Source organism: Diabrotica undecimpunctata, chromosome 9 (genome assembly GCF_040954645.1).
Source record: "Diabrotica undecimpunctata isolate CICGRU chromosome 9, icDiaUnde3, whole genome shotgun sequence".
NCBI lineage: Eukaryota > Metazoa > Arthropoda > Insecta > Coleoptera > Chrysomelidae > Diabrotica > Diabrotica undecimpunctata.
Window position 1 is genome coordinate 58,355,480 of NC_092811.1, and position 24,057 is coordinate 58,379,536.

Consider the following 24,057-nt stretch of genomic DNA (forward strand, 5'->3'; position numbering starts at 1 on the left):
AAATTTTGTCGTTCATTTCTTTTCCGATATTTTTATTTCTTCATATTGTTTCATTCAGGCAGCATGCGGCACTGTTTGCTCTATTCACTTGAACTTCCTTTTCAGTTTCGAGCTTTCCGTAGCTAGATAATGTGATGCCTAGATATTTAAACTCCATCACTTCTCCAATTATCTTACCTTCCAGCTCCAATTTACATCTTAGTAAATTTGCTGTTGTAAGCATGCATTTTGTCTTTTTTGGGTAAATTAACATTTTTCTGGCGATTATATTAAATTGGTGCAGCTTAAGTTGTAAATCATCTTCACTTTGAGAGATCAGTATTGCGTCGTCTACATAGTAGATTATTTTAAGTTGTTTTTCTACCATTTGGTATCCTTTTTTAGTTATTTCATCCATAATCAGGTTAAATAATAAAGGACTCATAGAATATCCCTGCCTTATCCCATTGCCAGTTACAATAGGGTCGGTTAGTTCTTCTACTTTTATTGTGTTTTTTTGGTAGATATTTTTGATCGTTTTGATTATTCCTGGAGGTATCTCTCTTGCGTACAGTAAGTGGATAACGTCTTTTAGTTTAACCCAGTCAAATGCCTTCTTAAGGTTCACGAAACATAGATATGCCGGTTTGTTGTATTCTAATGATTTCTCTTGCATTTGCCTCATTATAAATATAGCGTCGATGCATAATCTTCCCGACCTAAATCCTTGTGGTTCTTCTGGCTGTGTTATAATTTCATTCAGTTTATTTGTTATCACTTTGGTTGTTAATTTTAGTGTTATGTTTCATAAATTAATTCCCATTCCCTTGATCTCCATTCTTGAGGAATACTATTTTTTGTTCTATTATTTTATAAAACTTAGTATAATAAAATTAAGAGTGTTCAGTTAATTTGAATTTTAGTTTTATTTAGGACAATTTTAGTAAGTAATACAAAAAAACGTACTTCAGATACACTAAGCTAAATTGTCCTAAGTGGCAATTTAATCAAAAATCGACTAATCTGGAAAGAATAAAACAAAATTCTGACTAGCAATTAAATTCTATTCTCCGACATAATATATAAAATAAAACATAAAGACTTCTTTAAATTACCAAGCGTTATACAATGAAAAGAAACAAAAACTTGATTTTCTCAAAACCTAAATTTTGCAGATAGGACCTTTCATGTTAGGACGGCAGTATTATTAGGTTCTGGGATTGTTTTTAAACTATGCAGGCATGTAACTAGATTATACAGGGTGTGCGATCGAAAACGAAACAGACCTAATATCTTTAAGACACTTTTAAAAAATAAAAAATGCGAGAAAAGATCGATTTTTATTTCAACGGAGATACTTATTTTTCCTAATTGCAGCATCGATACTACAACCCTCGAGCAGTTGTGTGCGAAGAACCCCTAAAATTTAAATAGTAAATGTACCAAGTGTAGCACATATTTAAAAAGGTAATTTTATGTTGAGTTCAGAAGGAACCAATATTGTTGAACAAAATTCCGATTTTAACGCCCTCTTGTGGGAAAAATAATCGTTACATAATTTAAAGTGGGACACCTCATGTGAGTTATTTTTATTGGCAATTCAAAACAAGAAATAATATTATCCAGAAATTATATTTTAAAAGTGAAATTACCTAAAAAGTTAAAGACTTAACAGAATCGCACTTTTCAGTCTTATTTTCACTTAATATGATTTCAGGATAATATTATTTACTGCTTTGAATTGGTAATAAAAATAGCTGTAAAATGAGGTGACACACTTTAAATTACATAACGCTTTCCCAAAAGAGGTGATTTGGTATATTCTCTATTTAAATTTTAGGGGTTGTTCACGTCACTGTTCGAGGGTTGAAGTGGCGATGGTGCAATTAGGAAAAACAAGTGTCCTCCTCGAAATAAAAATAGACCTGTTTTTGCATATTTTTAATGTGTCTTTTGGTCTTTAGTTTTCGATGCCTTACCTTGTATAGTAATTATGCAAGACAAATGTTTTTAAGTCACTAAATTCTACTAAATAAATACATTGTTAATACTTCATGTGCTTGTTTTATTTATATCATAATAATATATGTGAGAATAATAATTACGTGATTCATAAGTAAATTAAAGACGAATTATTTACGTGAACTGAGGACGTATTTTTCACGTGAAAACTAATATATACATTCCCTAAAAGTAACGTGAATCAACACGTGTTTTCAACGTGAATTTCCCGAAACATTTTATTGCAATATAAGGTAAATAACACGTCTATTGAAGACGAGTTATTCACGTAATGTAAATACGTATTTTCAATGTGACATTCCAACCAAATTTTCACGTGAAATTCACTTAAGCAATTTACGTATATTGGTGACAAACGTACCCAAAATTCACGTCATTAACACGTCGGTCTGTTTGCTGGGAAGTATTTTACTTTTTAAGAATTCATGTTGCGTCTTCCTTATAGTGTTCACCATTGGTGCCTTTATCTTACTTTTAAAAATCAAAAAAAAGTCAAATAGTGCCACTGTGTTTAAGAAAGACAGTCAAAAAGCGAAGCCATGTTATCGATGTGGAGTCCGAAAGCATGATCCAGAAAAGTGTGGGAATGCTTTAAATGCAAAATAAAAGGTCATACCAGTCGTGCGTGCAGAACTGAGAAAGTCAATAAACTGGATGAATCAGAGGAGACATCTACGAGTGATGATGACCTAGTTGTAGGGTTTTTGGCAACGATAAACGAGAGCCAAGATGAAAAACCAGCTCAGATAACATTGAACATAGAAGGTAAGATTAAATTTGACATAGACAGTGGAACTTGTAGAACTGTCATGCACATTACAGACTCTAAAAAATACCTACCAGAATTGAAGTTGTACAGTGTTAAGTATAGGTTAAAAGTGTTAACGGGAGAAGGTGTTAAGATTGTGGGGGTGACTGATGTGTTTGTACCAGTCAAGGACAAAATAGTAAGTTTACCATTAGTAATTTTGAATAGCAGTCATAAATTTACACCACTGCTTGGTCGAAATTGGCTAAATGTACTAAGCCCAGACTGGAAACATAAGTTGTCGGTTGACTGTCTAAACATGATAGATTCAACTACTAAGTTTGTGGATGGACAGGAGATTTCAACTGAGTGTTGTCAGTTTGGGTCACAGTTGAATGAATCTTTGTATGAGCCATGTCAGTCAAGTAGTTCTAGTAAGCAGTTGCCATTTGAAGTTAATATGTTTGTCAGATAGTCAGGTAAATGTTAAAAATCAGTCTAGTAAGTACACAGTGTCAAATATATGTCAAAAGCTTTCAGGTGAATCAGGCGGAATGTCAGAGGTAAGCTCAAAAATTGAGAAGTTGGTATTGTCTTTAAAAAAAGATTTTCAAAAAGTTTTTAATGATGAGTCACAGTCCTGTATCAAAAACTTTAAAGTTGAATTGAATCTAAAGGGGGGAAGCAAAACCTGTGTTTCATAGAGCTTACGTTATACCATTTGCATTGAAAAGCAAAGTAGAGTCAGAATTAAAAACAATGTGTGATTCGGGTATATTAAAAAAATTAATTTTAGTAATGGGCAAGTCCAATAGTAGTTGCGCCAAAAAAAGACAGTTCTCATATTAGAATTTGTGTTGATTTTAAACAAACTGTGAATCCAGCTCTTGATAAAGATCATTGTGTTTTGCCACTTCCCGAAGATATCTATGCTTGCTTAAGTGGATATATTGGAATGGAATATTTTTCAGTCATTGATTTGAAAGGGGCATACCAACAGCTTAAAGTAGGTGACAAGTCCAAGGAACTGTTAGTCATAAATACACACTTGGCACTTTTTGCCTATAACAGGTTAACTTTTGGTATTAGTTCGGCCCCTGGAATTTTCCAAACTGTTATGGATAATATTCTGGTGGGGTTGGAAAACACAAAATGTTACTTGGATGATATCTTATGTTATGGAAAAACATTAGAGGAATGTTATCAAAATGTGATTGAAGTCCTTAAAAGACTTGAGCAATATAATGTCAAAGTCAATCATAAAAAATGTAAATTCTTTAAAGATAGAGTGGAATTCTTAGGTCATTATATTGATTCGTCAGGTATCCATCCTACTGAGGAAAAAATGCAAGCAATAAAGTCTGCTCCGTCCCTAACAAACCTTACTGAATTGAAATCTTATCTTGGGTTATTAAATTATTATATCAAATTTATTCCAATGTTGTCATCAAAATTAAAGCCATTGTATATTTGCAAACCTGATGTATTTTCTAAAGAATGGACTGATTAATGTGAAGACATCTTTGGACTCAGTAAGGACTTGTTAACCTCAGATAGTCTGTTGACACACTATGACCCAACTTTACCTATTTATGTGACATGTGATTCCAGTGGCTATGGTGTGGGAGCTGTATTGAGTCATATTATTGATGGTATTGAAAAACCTATACTATTTGCCTCTAGCACCCTCTACCAACTGAACAAAAGTATAGTAATTTAGAACGGGAGGTTTTAGCTTTAATATTTGCAGTCAAAAAGTTTCATAAATATCTCTATGGTCGTAAATTTACCCTTATTTCAGACCATCAACCACTTCAATTTATTTTTGCAAAAAATAAAAATATCCCAACAACTGCTGCTGCTAGAATTACTCGATGAGCGCTAGCTTTGTCAGGTTACAGACACGATATTATTTACAAAAAAGGAAACTATTGCCAACGCCGACGGGTTGTCACGGTTACCTTTAAAACAACAAACTGAAGTCAATGACTATATTTTTTCGTTTAGCTTAATTAAGGAAATACCATTGAATGCAGATGATATTAAAAAAGCTACTAATAAAGATTCATTACTTCTGAAAGTCAAGGACCTTATTTTGTCAGGTTGGCCTAATAGTGTTGAGGATGATTAACTTAAATTATGAATAGGGTTGTAATTCCTCAGTCGTTAAGACTTGAAATTTTAAAAGTTTTTCATGAGCAACATTTTGGTATTGTACGAACCAAATTACTAATTAGGTCATATTGTTGGTGGCTAAACCTAAATGATGATATTGAAAAATTTCATGTGATAGAGGAAAGTAGCCTAATTTCGGATAGTGTCTTAATTTCGGATAGCGGTGTATCTAAAAAAGTTTCTTTATTTGCGAACAGAAACCTATACGTATGTCACGCTGAATACCACAGAGAACATTATCTTAAATTGTTTAGGTAGTAGAGCTGCTCCCCGTTAGATGGCAGTGCCGAAACCACCAAACGTTATTGTGCAGTTTTTTTTCGGTCGTATTTCAAAGCCTATTTTTTCGTGTTTTTATTCCTGTTTGAAGTTTGATCTTTTGGCAGGGGTAAGCTAGAAACCTGTTTTATTTGATTTTGCTACTAATTTAAAGCAGATTTTAATCACATATAAATTAGAGAGCCCTAACCTTAAAAATAAAAAATTCCTAATTTCGGATAGTACAAGTCCCATAATTTCGGATATCCGAAATTAGGAACCTTAAATTGATGATCATGTTAGCATAAAAACTTTTGTTTCTTTTTAGAAGAAAATGCCAAAAACAAGTAAAAAACATAAACAATGGGATCCAGACCGAATGATACGTGCTATCCGTGCCGTCAGGGGAAAGGAAATGGGGTATCTTAAAGCCTCGAAGTTATTTGCTGTTCCGAAATCAACTCTGGAAGATTATGTTAAGCAAGAAAATAAAACTCCGGAGCAGTTGGTTGCTGTTAAAATTGGAAGAAGACCAGTACTTTCTGCAGAAATGGAAGCAGATTTAGTCTCGTATTGCCTAGAAATGGACCGGCGATTTTACGGAATTGGGACCGCTGATATCAAGAGACTTGCATATCAAATAGCTTTACGAAATGGTCTTCGTCATCCATTTGCCCATGCCGAATCTGCCGGTAAAAAATGGTTAAGGGGATTTATGAGGCGAAACGCAGTTTTGTCCCTTAGAAAACCACAAGGAATCTCGAAAGCCCGAATTAAGGGATTTACCCCAGAAAATGTCAGCAGATTCTATGATCTTTTAGAAACGTCAATGGAAAAAGTTAACTTCAACCCCGCAAGAGTTTATAACGTTGATGAAAGCGGCATAACAACGGTTCAGTCCAAGAATACTCGTGTTATAACATTAAAAGGAAAAAAACAGGTTGGATCTGTTACCGCGACTGAAAGAGGCGCATTAGTTACTGTTGTATTTTGTATGAATGCTGCTGGTGGGTTTGTCCCTCCATTATTCGTGTTTCCAAGAAAGAACATGAAAGTGGAATTATTAGATGGATCGCCGCCTGGCTCTATTGCAGCTTGCCATCCATCAGGTTGGATTCAGCAGCACATTTTTTCCCAATGGCTACAGCATTTCGTAGCTCACGTGAAACCATCCCGTGAAGACCCAGTGCTGCTTATTCTTGATGGTCACTACAGCCACACAAGAAATATAGATGTGATAGAAGCAGGACGTGCAAATTTCGTTACAATTTTGTGTATCCCGCCGCACAGTTCACACAAACTACAACCTCTAGATTTGTCTTTTATGTCACCATTTAAAACATATTATTCGCAACAAATTGAGATGTGGTTAAGGCAAAATCCTGGACGCACCATAAACTCGTATCAAATTTGTAAGCTTATGTGCCCGGCATATTTGAAAAGTGCTACTGCAGAAATTTCCGCGAATGGTTTTCGCAAATCTGGAATATATCCTTTTAATAAAAATAACTTTTCTGATCACGATTTTATAATGGAGAGACAAAGAGAAAGAACACCACCACCCATAAATCAAAATCATGGGGAAGTATTACCAACAAGAGGTCAGTCAAGACCAGAACCACAAAGCATTATCGAAAGAACACCTCCAAAACATAACTTAACAAATAAATCATCCAATGGAAATGCAACTGAAACTACGGCAACTATGATAAGAGCTGAGGATATTAGTCCACTGCCTTCTTGCAGTTATACCTCACAAACAAAAAAATCCTCGAAAAGGTTCTAGTTGGATAATAACTAGTACACCTTATAAAGATGAACTTGAACGAAGTGTAGCCGAACAAGAAAGAAAAAAGTCTTTGAAAGAAAAGAAACCAAAAATAAGCAACGAATTAAATCAAGTCAACAGAAAAAAAACTCCACGCCAAAAAAAGCAAAAGAAAAAAATTGAATCGAGTAGTAGTGACACTTCACATCCTGGTGATGACCTTATTTTGGATGATGATTCTGATATGGATGTAGACGATGAAGATGGAGACACAGAATGTATGTTTTGTGACAGTTTATATTCCGAAGATACACACGGTGAGAAGTGGATAAGGTGTATAAAGTGCTTCAAGTGGTGTCATGAGATGTGCGCCAATGCTGATAAGAAGAAAACCTATATTTGCGACTTTTGTCAAGATGTGTAACTATTCTTATGATGAACAAAATGGTGTCTTAATTTCGGATAGGGTATCCGAAATTAGGAGCCCTAAAATTTTTGACATACAAAAGCACTAATTTTATTGAACAATATTTTTTGTAAAAAAGATTTTCAATAAATTGTCTATGATAATAAAATTAGTTTCTATATTACTCTGCAAGTACTCTTGAGTAGATAAAAGTTTAAAATGTGTTATTAGGTGAAAAATATGACACTAATTGTAAATGGTATCCGAAATTAGGCTACTTTCCCTTATCTGCCAGGAAAATCAAAATTTCACTAGAAGTAATGATCATATGTATTGGCCAGAATCACCTCCTAATTTTTATAGAATATTTGTTGATTTCCTAAAGTTGTTTAACCATACATTTTTGCTCATGTATGACTAAAAATCGAAATGGTTAGATGTCAAATTAATGGATAACAATACCATTGCGTCAGAAACCATTTCAAAGTTAAAGGAAACCTTTTCAATTTTTGGTCTTCCAGTAGAACTAGTTTCAGATGGAGGTCCACCCTTTAATTCAGTAGAATGTTTCTTTTTGTCAGTCAAATGGTATAACTCCAATAAAATCACCTCCAGGTCATCCACCCAGCAATGGCGTTGCTGAAAGAGCTGTTCAGTTAGTAAAGAAAGATTTAAAAAAGGCTTTATTTTCCGTAAAAGGGGAAGAGATAATTAAACAACAAATTTTGCTTAAATTATAAGTTTTTCGCTTATAGAAACATCCCTTCTACATCAAAAAATATGACACAATCTGAAAGTATTTTTATTTATTTAAAACCAAGAACCAGATTTGACTTAATCAAACCCTCTGGCCATAGCAAATATGCTAAAGGTGGTTCACAAAATGCAGTCAGAGAAAATTATTTAAATTGAATGAACCAGTTTATGTAAAAAATAAGCATACCAAGCTTTGGCAAAGGGGAGGTTATGAAAATATTAAGTTATTGTACTTATTTAGTACAAGTTGGATCTCTTATCAAATTTGTTCATGCAGACTCTTTCAGAAGTGATATGGGCGATCCAACTTATTCACATACCAATATAGTACCTAATATAAGTAATAATCTTTTATATTACCAATTATAGGGGCCCAGAACAAGAAATGTGTAGCAATATTCCCAGTGTTCCTCCAATCTTAACAGTTGATTCCCCAAAAAGTGAGTTAACACCAATATCAGTGCCACCAAGTGTTATATGTGAATCTAATCACACACCAAAAATTGCTTCTCCAAAAGTGACTAAAAAATAATGATACTCCAAAAATGTCTAGGTTTGGTAGAGTTATAAAACCAACTCGCAGGCTAGACCTTTAATAAAAAACAAGGGGAGAAATGTGAATGTTGTCTGCGGCAACCAAAAAAAGAAGAATCATGACAGACAGATGTCAACGGTTGTTGATGTTGATATGTTCATGAATAAAGTTCTTTTAATTAAAATACATAACACTAACAAATGTTTTCAGCGAAGCTTCTTACCTAGGAGTAGCACAATCTCCTAAATGTGCAAAATTAGTAGATATTCGACCATTTCCTACATTGCAACCAAAGCAGAATAGGCGTGGTAGAAAAAAGAGAAAGTCATGCATATATACTAGTACACCAGAAAAGAATGGGGTAGAAGTTGAAGAGAAGGACAGGATGACAAACGAGTCAAAGTTGTAAAAAGAAAAATTAATAACAGTGAAAAATTAAAACCTGCACAAAAGAAGGCTAAAAAAAGACCAAAGAAAAAATCATCACTCTAGTTCCTCAGAATCTGACTTAAGCGCTACGATGTCAGAGTGCAATTCAGATTCTGATATAGATGTGCACAGTGATCAGGAGGCAATAAATATATTCGTAAGTACTTTGTGTATTATTTTTTGATTAGGCTTAGACAAATAATTATCTGAATGGTTCAAATATGCCCCACAGCTGTACAAATCTGCCCCATGGTGGGGTACAATTGGACAAATACACTGTTGAAGAAAATTTGTATTTTCTCTGTTTGACTGGCTTATTCGTAGTTTCGTCGATAAATATTCAAAGACAACAAATACAACTATGGACTTGTACATTATCTGTCATAAATTATTAAAATATCTTGAAAATATTCCCTACTGAAAAATAATGTCCAAATCTACCCCACCCTCCCCTATGTAAAAAATGTGAATTTGATGAACTACGTTATGAACGTAGTGATTCTGCAGTGGGATCTGAAACTAATATGTATAAGAAATCGTCCTTAGTGTTGCAAATCCTTGATGTTGATGTACCACTTTTCACGTCATAGAAATTCAGTAAATATCTTGTCTGAATTTCAGTTAGTACTCTACTCCTTATTGCATAATTATACACCGATATTTTAAATAAAAAGCCCACACTGGCGTAATGTTTATTACAAATAAGCTTGTAAAATATGTGCTGCTTTAACTATTTTTTTTTCGTGGTATTAATAGCTTTGCTTACGACCAATTAGTCACAGACCGTTGGATTTATGAAGTTAGTAGCATCACTGTTACACCAGGAGAATAATAAGTTTATTAATATATGTTAGTGAGTTAGTTTTACTTGCACCGCTTGTTATTGAACCAGTCTCATTTACTCAAAAAGTATTTCTAAATAAAGATAAGGTCCTCAGAGTTCCACAACAAACTCTTCTGCAGCTCTCTACTTAATTCGAAAGCTACTTTGCTATGGACTGTCCAAGTGCCTCATCCATCACATTATTATTATATATATATATATATATATATATATATATATATATATATATATATATATATATATATATATATATATATATATATATATATATATATACTTTTTGTGTCTGGTTAATAATTTTACAATTTAACTCTAAAACGGACAACAAATAGAACAGTAAAGATGGCAAAAGGCGGTTCTCCAATAAGAATATCGTCAGTAGGAAGACCACGAAAACGATGGAACCTCAACTTACTGGAGGCACATTGAAAAACAAACAGTCATATCTACATAAAAAGAAAAAGAAGAAGTTTAAGATTGTTGATAAAGTTCATAAAATATTAATATTTTCTGAAAAAATAATACAATTAATGTAGATCTACAGGAAAACTGGCTATAAAAAAACACCACAAGAAACAAAATTTAATATTAACAATGCTTTAGGACAGTACATTAATCATCGATAGATCAAGATATTGAATGCTATAATCGGCTATCTCTTTTTTGATGCTATCCTGCCTTATATTCTACATCCAATTCGGTGTCGATCCGATACACCAGCATATTATTTCTACGAATCCATAAAAAAGATTAAACTTAAAATTTCATCTTCTGACAGAAAAGCTTTTGTGGTAACCAGCAAACCAAACTCCATGATGTCCACGTTCCTTAATAATTAAAAATCCATTTATATGTATTCAGACACCATTTGAGACACCGCATTTGAGCATGGCTGTTTAACCTGAAAAAAAAATAGAATTAGAGTAAATCAACATCTATTCAATCAATATCAATATATATTCAATCAGGCCCGCGACATGGTTTGAAGTAACCCCAAAAGTTACGCAACATAGAACTGTATTTTAAATTTATTTAAAAATTCCTTTATAAAAGGTATATTAAAAAATTTTAATTTTATTTTTTTATTTTAAATGTATTTAAATGTATTTTAAGGGGTTCAAATGGGGTAGTGATGCGTAAAATATGACGCTGCATCCTGTTCAATCCCTGCTCTTCTACTCAATTCCAACTCTCATCTCCACGCGGTGAACCCTGGTAATCTGAGCAACTCTGTGGAAGATTGTGGTAACCAACCCCAGTGGGAAGCAGAGTCAGGGCAAACGAGAGTGGGAGAAATGATCCTTCGAAGATTAAGGGGTTGGGCAAAAGGTTAACGACCCCTTCCCTTAAAAAAACTCATTGTTATGAAAGCACAAAGTGGAAAAGCCGGACTGTTTAATTCACGACGACCTAGCAAACGACAATGGAATAACGATTTACGGATATGCACATGGAATGTATGAACCCTTTATGCCCCAGGTGCTCTTAGACTGCTAACACAAGAACCGACTACAATATATACTATAGCGGACATAGCACCCGACACGAGTTTGGCAGTGGTTTTCTAGTCAGTAAAAAAGTAAAGCAATTAGTCCTTAACTTTAAACCCATAAACAACAGAATAATATGTTATCTACGCCTTGAAGGAAAATTCTTTAATTATAGCTTACTTAGTGTACACGCACCTACGGAAGAAAAGGAGGATAATGAAAAAGATGAATTCTATGACACCTTAGACAAAGGATATGATCGATGTCCACGTTATGACGTGAAAATCATTGCTGGGGACCTTAATGCAAAAATTGGCAAAGAGCAATTTTTCCAGCCAACTATAGGACGTGAGAGCTTACACGAAGAGTCAAATGATAACGGGTTGAGACTAATAAACTTTGCAAGTACTAAAAACATGATAGTAGGAGGAACAAGATTTCCCCATAAAATGATACACAAAGGAACATGGAAATCCCCTGATAACGAAACCATTAACCAGATAGATCACATCCTGATAGATGCAAGGCACTCTTCCGATCTCATAGACGTCAGAAGCTACCAAGGCCCAAACATTGACAGTGACCACTTTCTTGTAATGGCAAAAATCAGAGGAAGAATATCAAACCTAAAGAAAGATAAACACACAAAACAAGACAGAATTAATGTTGATAATCTGCACATTGAAACCGTTGTGAGAGAGTACAGGAGACAAATGGAGAGCCTGGAGGTGAGGGAAAATGTAGAGGAACTGTGGACAAAATGTAAAAATATAATAACTGAGAAAGCAACAAAAATATTGGGGAAAACCAAACCAGTTAAAGAAAACGAATGGTTTGACAAGGAGTGCCAAGAAGCAACAGATAACAAAAACAAAGACAAAAAAGACAAATCAAGCTGGATGCACAAGAAGAGCAAAGGAAGAATACCGGACCCTAAGAAGAGAAGAAAAACGATTACATAGAAGAAAAAAAAGACAATTTGAGCAAAAGCAGTTGGAAAGCACAGAATGGCTAAGAAATCAAAATGAAACTCGAAAGTTCTACAGAAATCTAAACAAAATGCGCAAAGAGTTTAAGCCAAGAATAAGGAGCTGTAAGGATGTAGAAGGAAACATCCTAAATGATACGGCCTCAATCCTAAACAGATGGATTGAATTTTTCGATGCAAAATTTAATGGCCATCATATCGAAGAAGCAGATAACACCCTAGCAAATCGAAATGATTGGAATCCTTTCAACCCAAACGAAAGACCATCTACCATCGAAAACGTTGCCCAAGCCATTAAAAAGCTTAAAAATAATAAATCACCAGGAATTGATCAAATTTGCAGTGAGCTCTACAAGAATGGTGGCGATGCCCTACTACAGACACTGCATAAGCTTTTACTTCTTGTTTGGCATAATAAGACCATGCCTTGTGAATGGTCTCAAGGCGTGATATGCCCGTTACATAAAAAAGGTGACCAGCTCCAGTGTGACAACTATAGAGGTATAACCCTGTTAACAACTGCTTACAAAATACTAGCAAATATTCTCTACGAAAGGCTGCAAGTTTACACAGTGGGCATAGTTGGTAAATATCAAGCTGGATTCACTCCAGAAAAATCAACAATTGACCAGATTCATTCAATAAGACAGATTCTCGAGAAAACATTAGAATTCAATATTGAAACCCAGCACCTATTCGTCGACTTCAAGGCCGCATACGACAGTGTCAAGAGAACAGTGCTATACCAATCAATGCATGAGTTTAGTATACCAGACAAACTTATCCGACTAACGAGAATGACAATGTCTAACTTAGAAGCCACTGTTAGAATACAGGGAGAGAATTCTAGATCCTTTGAGATAAAGGATGGACTCAGACAAGGGGATGCTCTGGCTTGCCTCCTATTTAATATTGCCTTAGAAAAGGCAGTCCGAGATACACGAATTAGGGACGGCGGTAATATTTACAATAGATCGATACAAGTCTTAGCATATGCTGATGACATTGACATAATAGGGCGTAGCAAGCGAGATGTTGAGCAATATCTCCTAGAATTGGAAACAGCGGCGAAACAGGTCGGTCTAGTCATCAACGAAGATAAAACCAAGTACATGTTGGTTACAAAGGATCCGATAGCAAATGAGGAACGAGAAACAGTCTTTGGAAGTCATACCTTTGGGCGTGTTGACAACTTCACATACCTTGGGTCGCTATTGACTGCTACCAATAAAACAAGCGAAGAAATCAAAAGACGAATAAATCTTACAAATAGGGCATACTATGGACTCCAAAAGCATTTCCACTCAAGAAACATTCAAAGAAGAACTAAAATTATTATATACAAAACATTGCTGTGATCGGTCCTCACATATGCAGAATAGAGCATAAACATGGACTCTAACGCAGAAAGATGAAAGACTTTTGGGAATATTTGAGCGTAAAATACTACAAAATATTTGGAGCTATAAACGACCAAGGGCAGTGGCGCAGAAGATATAATTTTGAATTGTATCAGCTCTTTGATGAGCCAGATGTCATAACGTTCATTAAAACACAGCGACTTAGATGGGCTGGACACATAATATGAATGCCAGAAAATACGATTGCTAAAAAGCTAACCACAGAAACACCTGTAGGAAGAAGAAGCAAAGGCCGACCGCGAATAAGGTGGTTAGATGGAGTAGACACCGACTTACGGATATTAAAAATCAGAAGATGGCAACATGTTGCCAGAAACCGAACAGAATGGCGACGAATCTTAGAGCAGGCCAAGATCCACAGAGGATTGTCGAGCCAAAGATGATGAAATATATTTTAAATGTTTATAAAAATTTTACACAATTTCTCGCGTCTGTCCCTGCAACGGTCTTTCGGAAGTACAAGTTTATTTAGAAAAGGATGCCATTGCGCTTAAGGTGGTATGTCACAATGTTAAAATTTATATACTTTTTAGGTACAGTTGTCGTTATTATTTCAAAACAAATTTTCAACTTCATTATGTACGCGAACTGTAAACTTTTATCGTAATGATATCTAATTATTCTAATCTAATTATGTAACGATGCTCTGATCGTTTAACAGTTCGAACCGTGGGAGTGTCAATATTTGCGCATCCACTTCTACAACCTGACGGCGTAGTGGGATTCAAACGGCTATTTAAGGCGTGTGAATAGCGGAATTAGACAGTCTTGTAGCTAGCGCTCTAGGCTCCCTGACTCGCCGGTGTAGTGAACCGGCGAGCCATTCTGGACAGAGAGAGTTCCGTATTGAGGATCGTACTCTGTCCCTAACCAAGCGGAACCCATCGGTGTTGCGTATTGAGCATTACCGCGGATCTGCACAGAACCAACCGGGACAGAGAGATTTCCGTATTGAGGATCATATTCTGTCCTTAGGCAAGCGGAACCCGTCGGCATTGTGTATTGAACATTGCCATGGGTCTGCACAGCTAAATATTTTGTTTTGCGAGCATATTCGGAGCTTTCGCTGAATTGAAGCGAAAGCGAGTATAAATCTGCATGCGATCGATTTCCCCCATTCCGTTTCTTATTAGTAGTACTAATTAATTTCTTTTCTTTTATAGACGTTCGCCGAGGACTTCGTTCATCACGGGATCCAGTAGAATTCGTTTTAGTTTTATTTATTGTATAAGTATACAACGTAGAATTCCTTTTTATTTTTATTTATTGTATATACTAAATTAATAGATTTATTTTTATTTCAAACCTGTGTTTTACTGAGTCTGTCGCCCCGAAAGAGCTACCCATCACAAACTGGCGCCCGAGCAGGGACTAATAACATGCCGACAGATAAAGACACAGACTCAGTAACAGGTACGTCGTGGATAAACCGACTTTGCAAAGAGGAATTGCAGAGCGAGGCCGAAAAATACGGCTTAAATCCCAAGGGAACCGTCGACGAATTGAGAGCACGACTCAGAACCTATTTTAAAAATCGCGAGGAAGCTACAGGAACAATCCCAAAAGAAAAAACTTCCAAGGGAACAGAATCCGACACACTGGCCCAGGAAATTTCGGGCATCCGAAGACAATTACAGGAATTAACAATAACGAAACAAATGGGGCAACCAGAATTGCTAAATCAAGTACGAAAGTGGAACACACACTTCGACAAGAAACATTCGGATGCAATAGAATTCTTAGAGAGGATAGACGAATTAAGCTTGGCCTACGAGATCGATAAACAAGATCTACTAAGAGCATTACCTGAATTATTAGGAGACCACGCTTTGTTATGGTACAGAAACAATAACAAAAATTGGAAGTCATGGACAGATTTCAGCGAAGATTTTAAAAAAGCTTTCTATCCCAGGGGATATGTGCTACAACTAGAAGAGGAAATCCGAAACAGAAGACAGAGACAGAACGAACCAGTAGATAGATATATCACGGAGATTCAAACATTAATCAGACAAGAAGGCTCTTTTTCCAAAAACCAAGAACTCGAAAGGATATACAAAAATTTGTTACCAGAATATAAGCTTTATGCTCGCCGCCGGGATTTCGGAAACTTAGCCGAATTACAGGATTTAGCCCAAGAATACGAAGCTCTAGAAGACGAAAAGACCCGAGCAAATCAGATTTGCCGTGGAAACTGGAGACGCACAGAGCAAGCAGAGTACGATGCGAAAACGGCATGCTTTAGATGCAAGATGCCAGGTCACAGCCGTAAAAACTTCAAAAACCCATGGAAAAAGTTTTGTTCGCGTTGCGGCAGAGAAGGGGTTTACAGCAGCGACTGCTGTTTCAGGCGTCAGGGAAACGAATTACAGACTGGAGAAACAAGGAGTCGTCCCAGTCTGTAAAACAAGATTCGACTCCATTCGTTTTCGCCGTTACACAGCCAGCAAGCAATGACATTCGACTGTTCGCATCACTAAAAATAGGGCAAAGAACATACAGAGCGCTCATCGACACAGGAACTACTAAAAATTACGTCGGGGATAGAATAGCTCAGATATACAAGGACTCTCTAGATAGCTACAGCGGGAGAACAAGACTAGCAAATGGAGCGTCAATCGAGCTTAACCAGAAGTTGACAATTGAATGCGAGATCGATAAGTTACAAACCCGACAAACATTCATAGTAATGCCAGGGTTGACGGAAGATGCATTAATAGGAGTGGAATTCGTCAGGAACCATTCTATCGAACTTAAATTCGATAAACATACGACCAAACAATACATACAACATCAAGAAGAGACATGTAACACTTTAAAAGACTCCACTCAAAATACGGAGTTAGAAAGGTTCCTAAGAAAAGAACTAAGGGAGTTTGAGAATATAACAGGACCCACCAACTTAATAAGACACGAAATAAAATTGAAGAAAAAGTGCGATCCAGTCAAGCAGCCTTATAGGCGGCACAATCCCGCAATGCTACAGATCATCAACCAAGAAGTGGACAAGATGTTAAAAGAAGGAACCATCGAACCCTCCACAAGTGGTTGGAGTTCACCGATTGTACTAGTTAGGAAAAAGGATAACTCGTACAGATTTTGCATTGACTTTAGAAAAGTCAACGAACTATCAGATAAGGACGCATATCCGTTGCCCAGAATATCGGAAATTCTGGATAGACTTAAGGAAGCAAATTTTATATCGACCCTCGATTTGAAACAGGGATATTTTCAAATACCCCTAGAAGAAACAAGCCGCCCAGTGACAGCATTCAGCGTACCCGGAAAAGGCCATTTTCAGTTCAGAACCACCCCATTCGGACTGCATTCCGCAGGAGCCACTTTCCAACGCCTACTGGATAAGGTAATACCTCCCGATATGGAATTCGCGTTTGCCTACTTGGATGATATCGTAGTAATATCTAAAACGCTCCAAGAGCATTTAAATCACCTACATGAAGTTTTCCGAAGACTGAAAGAAGCCAGATTACAGCTGAACTTCGAGAAATGCACGTTTTGCCAGTCAGAACTCAGATACTTAGGACATGTGGTTGGAGCAGAAGGAATAAAAACCGACCCGGAGAAAACCAACGCTATAACCGGACTTCCAGCACCGAGAAATGTGCGTCAACTCCGCCGGTTCCTAGGAATAACATCATGGTACCGCCGATTCATAGAGAACTATTCGACAATAGCAGGACCGCTAAACATGCTTCTGAAGAAGAAGATAAGATGGAAATGGACCGATAAGCAGGAAAACGCGTTTGAAGAGCTAAAATCAAAACTTACATCGGCCCCAGTATTAGCATGCCCCGATTTTTCGAAAACATTTTACCTGCAAACAGATGCGTCGAACTGTGGACTTGGAGTTGCACTAACACAGAAATACGACGGCCAGGATAAAGTAATTGCATATGCTAGTCGAACCCTCACACCAGCCGAGACAAAATATTCCACAACGGAAAAAGAATGTCTATCCATCGTGTACGGGATAAAGCAAATGAGGCCGTATATAGAAGGATACAATTTTAAGGTCATATCAGACCATCAGTCCCTCAAATGGCTGAAGAACCTTAAAAACCCGTCAGGTCGGTTAGCCAGGTGGAGTTTAGAACTGCAACAGTACGATTTCGAGGTAATATATAGAAAGGGAGTCCTCAACAAGGTAGCAGATGCTTTGTCACGACAACCACAAGAAAACCAGAGCGAAGAACCAGAGTCGGAATTATTAGCATCAGAACTGGAATCATGCAGTTGGTACGATAATTTATATAGGAATGTACTCCAGAACCCAGACGATTTCCCGGATTTACAAATATCAAACGGGAAATTATATAAACACGTTTGGAGCAGCCGTAATTTAGCCGACCCAGAGTTTAATAACCCATGGAAATTATGCGTACCAAGATATAAAAGGAAAGATATTTTGGAGGAAAATCATGACTCGACCACAGCAGGCCACTTAGGAATTGCAAAAACAATTTGCCGAATAGCGCAAAAGTACTATTGGCCTAAGATGTTTAAACAAATTGCAGACTACGTTTTAATATTTTTTGGAAAAAATTAATATTTTTTGTAAACGCTTATGATAAATTAATGAATTAAAATGAAAAGTCCTTTTAAAGTGTGTAAAGCATTTAGTTCCTAGAGTGTATGAAGCCAAAGGGGCTCGGCTAGAAATTAAATGCTTTACACACTTTTAAAGTACTTTTCTTTCAATTCATTTTTTTGTAAATGTTTTTCTTAAACATAACTAATATTTAACATTTTATCTATTTTCTAAAACCTAGCGGTTTTACAGGGAAAGTAACAATGGAAAAGTGGTCCATGGACAAGGGAGAGAAATTATTTTTAACGTTTATTTATTTATGAAACGGGAAAAAGATTTGGGATATTGCACAACTCATTTACCCCTAATAGAGCGAGTGGCTCAAGCAACTCGTACCTCAGAAAGTACAGTGAAGAGGATAATTAAGGTAAAACCAAACCAGCAACTTCACAATTTGTATCACCCAGAACAAGTATTTGCCAGCCCAACCCCAAGTTATCAGTCAATCCATTTGAGGAACACGTCATAAGAAATACCATTTACACATTTGCTGCTATCCACAAAAGAAGACCTACCATGAAAGCTGTTTACGAATCTGTTAGAAACGAAGGAATTGTAACTGGTAAACTATCTTCTTTCAGAAAAATTGTGAAGAAATTAGGATTTAGGTGGAGAAAAGTGGAAGACAATAGGAAAATTGTAATTGAAAAAACTGACATAAGAGCCAAACGAACAGAAAACTCAAAAAGTATAAATCTGAAAGTAAGATATTTTTATTTATATTATTACTAATTTTAAAGTAATTCTCACTATTTTTGTAGATAGAAATATTGTATATAGTGATGAAACTTATATATGTACATAGTTCCCACACAGTTCCAAAAGGTTGAGATGATGGACGAAACAAGTGCATAAAATCTCCGGTATCTAAAGGGCAACGACTGATCATCTTACATTGTGGTGGTAAAAATGAATTTGTAGAAAATGCTGCTCTCATTTTCAAATCTGGACAAAAAACTGGTGATTATCATGATGACATGAATCACCAGAATTATATGAAGTGGTTCAAAGACAAACTTCTTCCCAATTTACCTTCCAATTCAGTTTTAGTAATAGACAACGCCTCATATCATAATGTGACTCTTGAAAAATGTCCTACATCAGCTTTGAAAAAAGACATCATGAAAAAATGGTTGACTGAAAGAAACATATTTTTCAATGAAAGCAAAACAAAACCAGAGCTCTACAGTAAGGTACTCATTGCTAAACCTAAAAATCCAGTATATGCTATAGACCAATTATTAGCACAGCACGGCCACTCGGTTTTTACGTTTACCACCATATCATCCGGAACTTAACCCAATTGAAAAGATATGGATCATTTTAAAAAATGAAGTTGCAGCAAGAAACACGACTTTTAAATTAGCAGATGTTTTAGAACTAGCAAAAATCAGGCTAAATGAAATCGCGCCAGAAATATGGGCAAATACTTGCAGGCATGTTGATAAAGTAGAAGAAGAGTCTTTCAGCCGAGAATACATCCTGGATAAAGCGCATGAAGTCATTATAAATTTAGATGACGATAGCGAATCATCTGAAACAGAATAGTGACAACGACTACTGCTACAACAACGACCTATAAATACAAACTAGTCAAGGTGACAAGCTAGGTATTTCGTCCCTCCATGTATATTTTTTAGTTCTTTTAACATTTTATTAATTATTTCATTTCTTATTTAGTTTAAATTAACGTGTATGTGTCTTATCGTGCGTAACCTAATATACTGTCGTCATGTAGATGCCGCATTAATATTCTTAAATACTTAGAGACTATTCCGGTTGCACAGTCACATTGAGTATATAATATCAGTACCATCTAGAGAGTGTCATATAACCCCATAAAAATAAATAGTTTATCACTGACCATCCAAGTGCAAGAATGAAATTCCACAGTTCAGTCCAAGGTGCTGAAGAAAGAAGAAGAAAGATAGAACATTCATTATTAAAGGTAGTGTACATTTAATTTAAATACACAAACAATTTAATTAATTGATAACTTTGTATTTAACTTATTTCGTCTTAAAACATAATACCAGCAGAAGAGGTTCTAATTTATTTAAACAATAATTGCTTGTCTGAATAAAAAAGGTTTATTGTAATTTTTCTCTAAAGTTGATCGTTTTCAACTTATACAATTTAAAACTGAAAAAAAAAGAAAGTGAAGATTTTTAAGGATCAAAACAACCAATTATTTTTGAATTCACCAAATCTTGTTCTGTCAGTTTCTTATACTTTAATTTGGCCTATTTGGTTTAAAACATTGTTTTTAGTTGTTTGAGGCCCTTATCCAAACCTAAAAATGGTTTTATACAAAACTGTTTAATAAATTAGGACCACTTTTTGTGTTTCACAACCTCCTGGACCTCGTAAATACGCATGCCCGAAAAAATAAATGGATCCTAAAAACATGCACGATTTTAATTCCATAGGAAATTGGTCGAAAGGGTAGGATTTGCATGTGCTAATGATATAATGCATCATGTTCAACATCATACTCAAAAAAATAGTAAGAGAAACAACAGTAAAAACTCAAACAATAATTAATGTGCAAATACTAGCATTTGTGCATAATCAAAGGTTATAATAAAAGAAATAATAGATGCATTCAATCAAATAGAATGAACTGCACAAAATAGTGGCATTAAAATCAATCAGGAAAAAGATATGCATGCCGATAAAAACACAACAAGGCAGCTACAGAATCTAATAGGAGAATACAACATTGATGGGGTAAAAAACTTTACATACTTGCGATCCCTAGTTACATCTTATAACAATGTTATAGGGGAAGTGAGGAGAATATCCAATTCCAATAAAAATATTACCATGGCTTAATTATGCAACTGAGATCAAATGATGTCACAAGAAAAACAAAATGCCAAATATACAAAATCTTAAGACTAGTACTTACATATGGTTTAGAAATTTATACACTCTCTAAAAGTATGGAAAGATTATTAATTACATTTGAAAGAAAAATCTTACAATACATACAAAGGCACAAAAGAAGTGGAGTTTGGTGAAGAAGATATAACTTTGAACTATAGAAAATATACCAAGATCCAGATATCATAACATTCATTAAAATGGGAAATCTGCATAGGATGTGTCACAGGATCAACTGTAACAAACTGTGAATACACTTGTGATCATATATCATCCTACAACACAGAAATTGAGATCAACTTCAATGTAGAAACTATAGAAAGAGTGAGTAACTTGCTGAATTGCCTATAAGATATTACCAAAAATTATTTGAGTGCAGAAATTACGCAGTAATTTGAAATATACGGAACAAATAGTTGAAGGATACTATAACTACTTAGTCTAGATTCTACACATCCACAATAGATCATCAGATATTCATGATCAGATGGCAGATCCTATAAAAATTCTGAATTAAAGAATTCAAAACAAAATACATCCATGTAGACAAATCCACATGGTTGAGATATCTACAGAACATAACCATAGTAGGTGCACTAGTCACCAGCCAGAATAATGTAAGAACAAATTAAAAGAAGGATGCAGATTGTATATAAAAATTATAATGGTCTAATTAACAATTTAAGATCTGATATAAACACAAAAACCAAATATAAAAAATCCTGGTACCACAGCATACTTACATGACTGAAAGAAAATTATGTATGATGCAGATGATTCATTTTGAACTATAGACAGCATACAAAGAACCTAACATCAAACATGAATAAAGATTATTGGATATTTACTTTGGATATGTTCAACAGATGCAGAAGGAAACACAAAAGAAAATAGTATGTGATGCATCAGTGGGAAACAGGTAAAATGGAAGACTCAAACTTGCATGGAGCTAACCTTAAAAATTACAACAAGAGAAAGAAAACAAAACAGATCAGAATTGAGAAAAATCCTCGAAGACAACAAGACTCATAAATGATTGTCCAGCTAATGATGATGATAATATGGATCATAATGAAACAGAATATCTAACAAATATTCTAAATGGAGATTCTATGTGACAATACCATAAAATTTAAAATATTTAAGAAACCTTATACCTATGATCGGAAAAAATTAATAAGATACATTATAAGTTTGTGCGTAAGTACTGTTATAACAAAATGATTTTAAGTTTGTTCAATATATTTTATATGGAAGAGAAATTGATTGTAAATAATGAAAATTAGGTAATTTCTACCTTATTTAAGTAACAAAAGTTACTGAAAGAATAGTTAGGAGTGTACATAAAACGAAAACTTTTGCTAGAACAATAGAAAACAATCCCAACAGAAGTATTAATCAAGAATGCAATTTAGCTATCACGATTTAACAAATAAAATAGTAAGGCCTCAAAGAGCTATACATTTTTTTCCACAAACACGTGTGGCAACCTGCAGATTGATTATGATTTGATTATCACATTCAGAAATGTACGCAATTTGGATTAATTACTAGGAGTGTCCTCTACTGCTATAACTATTGTCTAAATGTATATACTTAAAACAAAATACAAGGAAAACTAAGACTGATTAATGGTAGTTATGAACTAACTATATTACTTACATTCCTTAGTTGTGGACGCATTTACGGTATGGTCAAATTATGAATTCAAGTGTTCCATTATAGGGTGCCAGCGCATTTATGAGCCACCCTAATTTGAGACATATTTTTATAAAACAAACTTATATATTACTACTAACCTTTTAATTATATCATATTAGTGTGTAATATTTAGTAATTTTTATTAGAACATTGGATTATAATAAAATAGTTGTTGATATCAACAAAATAATAAATTTTGCTCATATAACCTGTTTGATTTATTATGGTTTTTTGCATTGAAGTTTGACAGCGACTGTGCGAGGTTGCCAATTTTTGTGATAGGTTTGTTTCAGTTTTTAAATATTTTAAATGATATTTATTTAAACAAATAATGAAATTTATAAATTGTCAAAACAAGTTTAATTTATGTTTTGGTTTTATTCCTGAAAAATGGAAGTGAATTCTATTATTGATATAAATAATATAACACAAAAAAGCGATACTGAATTAATTCAATATTTACAAAATATTGGATTACTTAAAGAAAAATTTAAATGTAAAGTTAGACAATGTCGACGTCTATGTCTAACTATATATATATATATATATATATATATATATATATATATATATATATATATATATATATATATATATATATATATATATATATATATATAATTTATATATATATATAATTTATATATATATATAATATATATATATATATATATATATATATATATATATATATATTTATCTTAAATTAGTTTTGGTTTCTATATTTTTATCTCGTATATTTTTATCTTAATAATATTTTAATAATATACACCGATTAATATATTTTACCTTAATTATTTTTATTTAGGTGAGGATAGGTTGAGTTCCCTTCCTGGGGTGTGAGATGACCTACCGACGTCCGTAGGACGTCGGTAGGTCATCTCACACCCCAGGAAGGGAACTCGTATATTTTTATCTTAATACTATACACCGATTAATATATTTTATCTTAATTATTTTTATTTAGGTGAGGATAGGTTGAGTTCCCTTCCTGGGGTGTGAGATGACCTACCGACGTCCGTAGGACGTCGGTAGGTCATCT

At 34.6% G+C, this 24,057-nt stretch overlaps 1 protein-coding gene and 1 long non-coding RNA gene across 2 annotated transcripts; one reads left to right on the forward strand and one right to left on the reverse strand.

The window, feature by feature from the left end:
- The first annotated feature begins 914 nt into the window (after nt 1–914).
- Nucleotides 915–8,644, forward strand: LOC140450878 (uncharacterized). Its single transcript, XM_072544560.1, has 4 exons — nt 915–5,312; nt 5,511–6,961; nt 7,014–7,370; nt 8,482–8,644. The coding sequence occupies exons 1-4, from the start codon at nt 5,202–5,204 to the stop codon at nt 8,642–8,644; spliced, it is 2,082 nt and encodes a 693-aa protein (XP_072400661.1). The 5' UTR covers nt 915–5,201.
- Nucleotides 8,645–10,488: 1,844 nt separating this feature from the next.
- LOC140449585 (uncharacterized) lies at nt 10,489–23,036 on the reverse strand. The gene is made up of 2 exons (XR_011951834.1): nt 22,977–23,036; nt 10,489–10,821 (listed from the first exon to the last, which is right to left on the reverse strand). It is a non-coding gene; the product is annotated as an uncharacterized lncRNA (long non-coding RNA).
- Nucleotides 23,037–24,057: the final 1,021 nt, after the last annotated feature.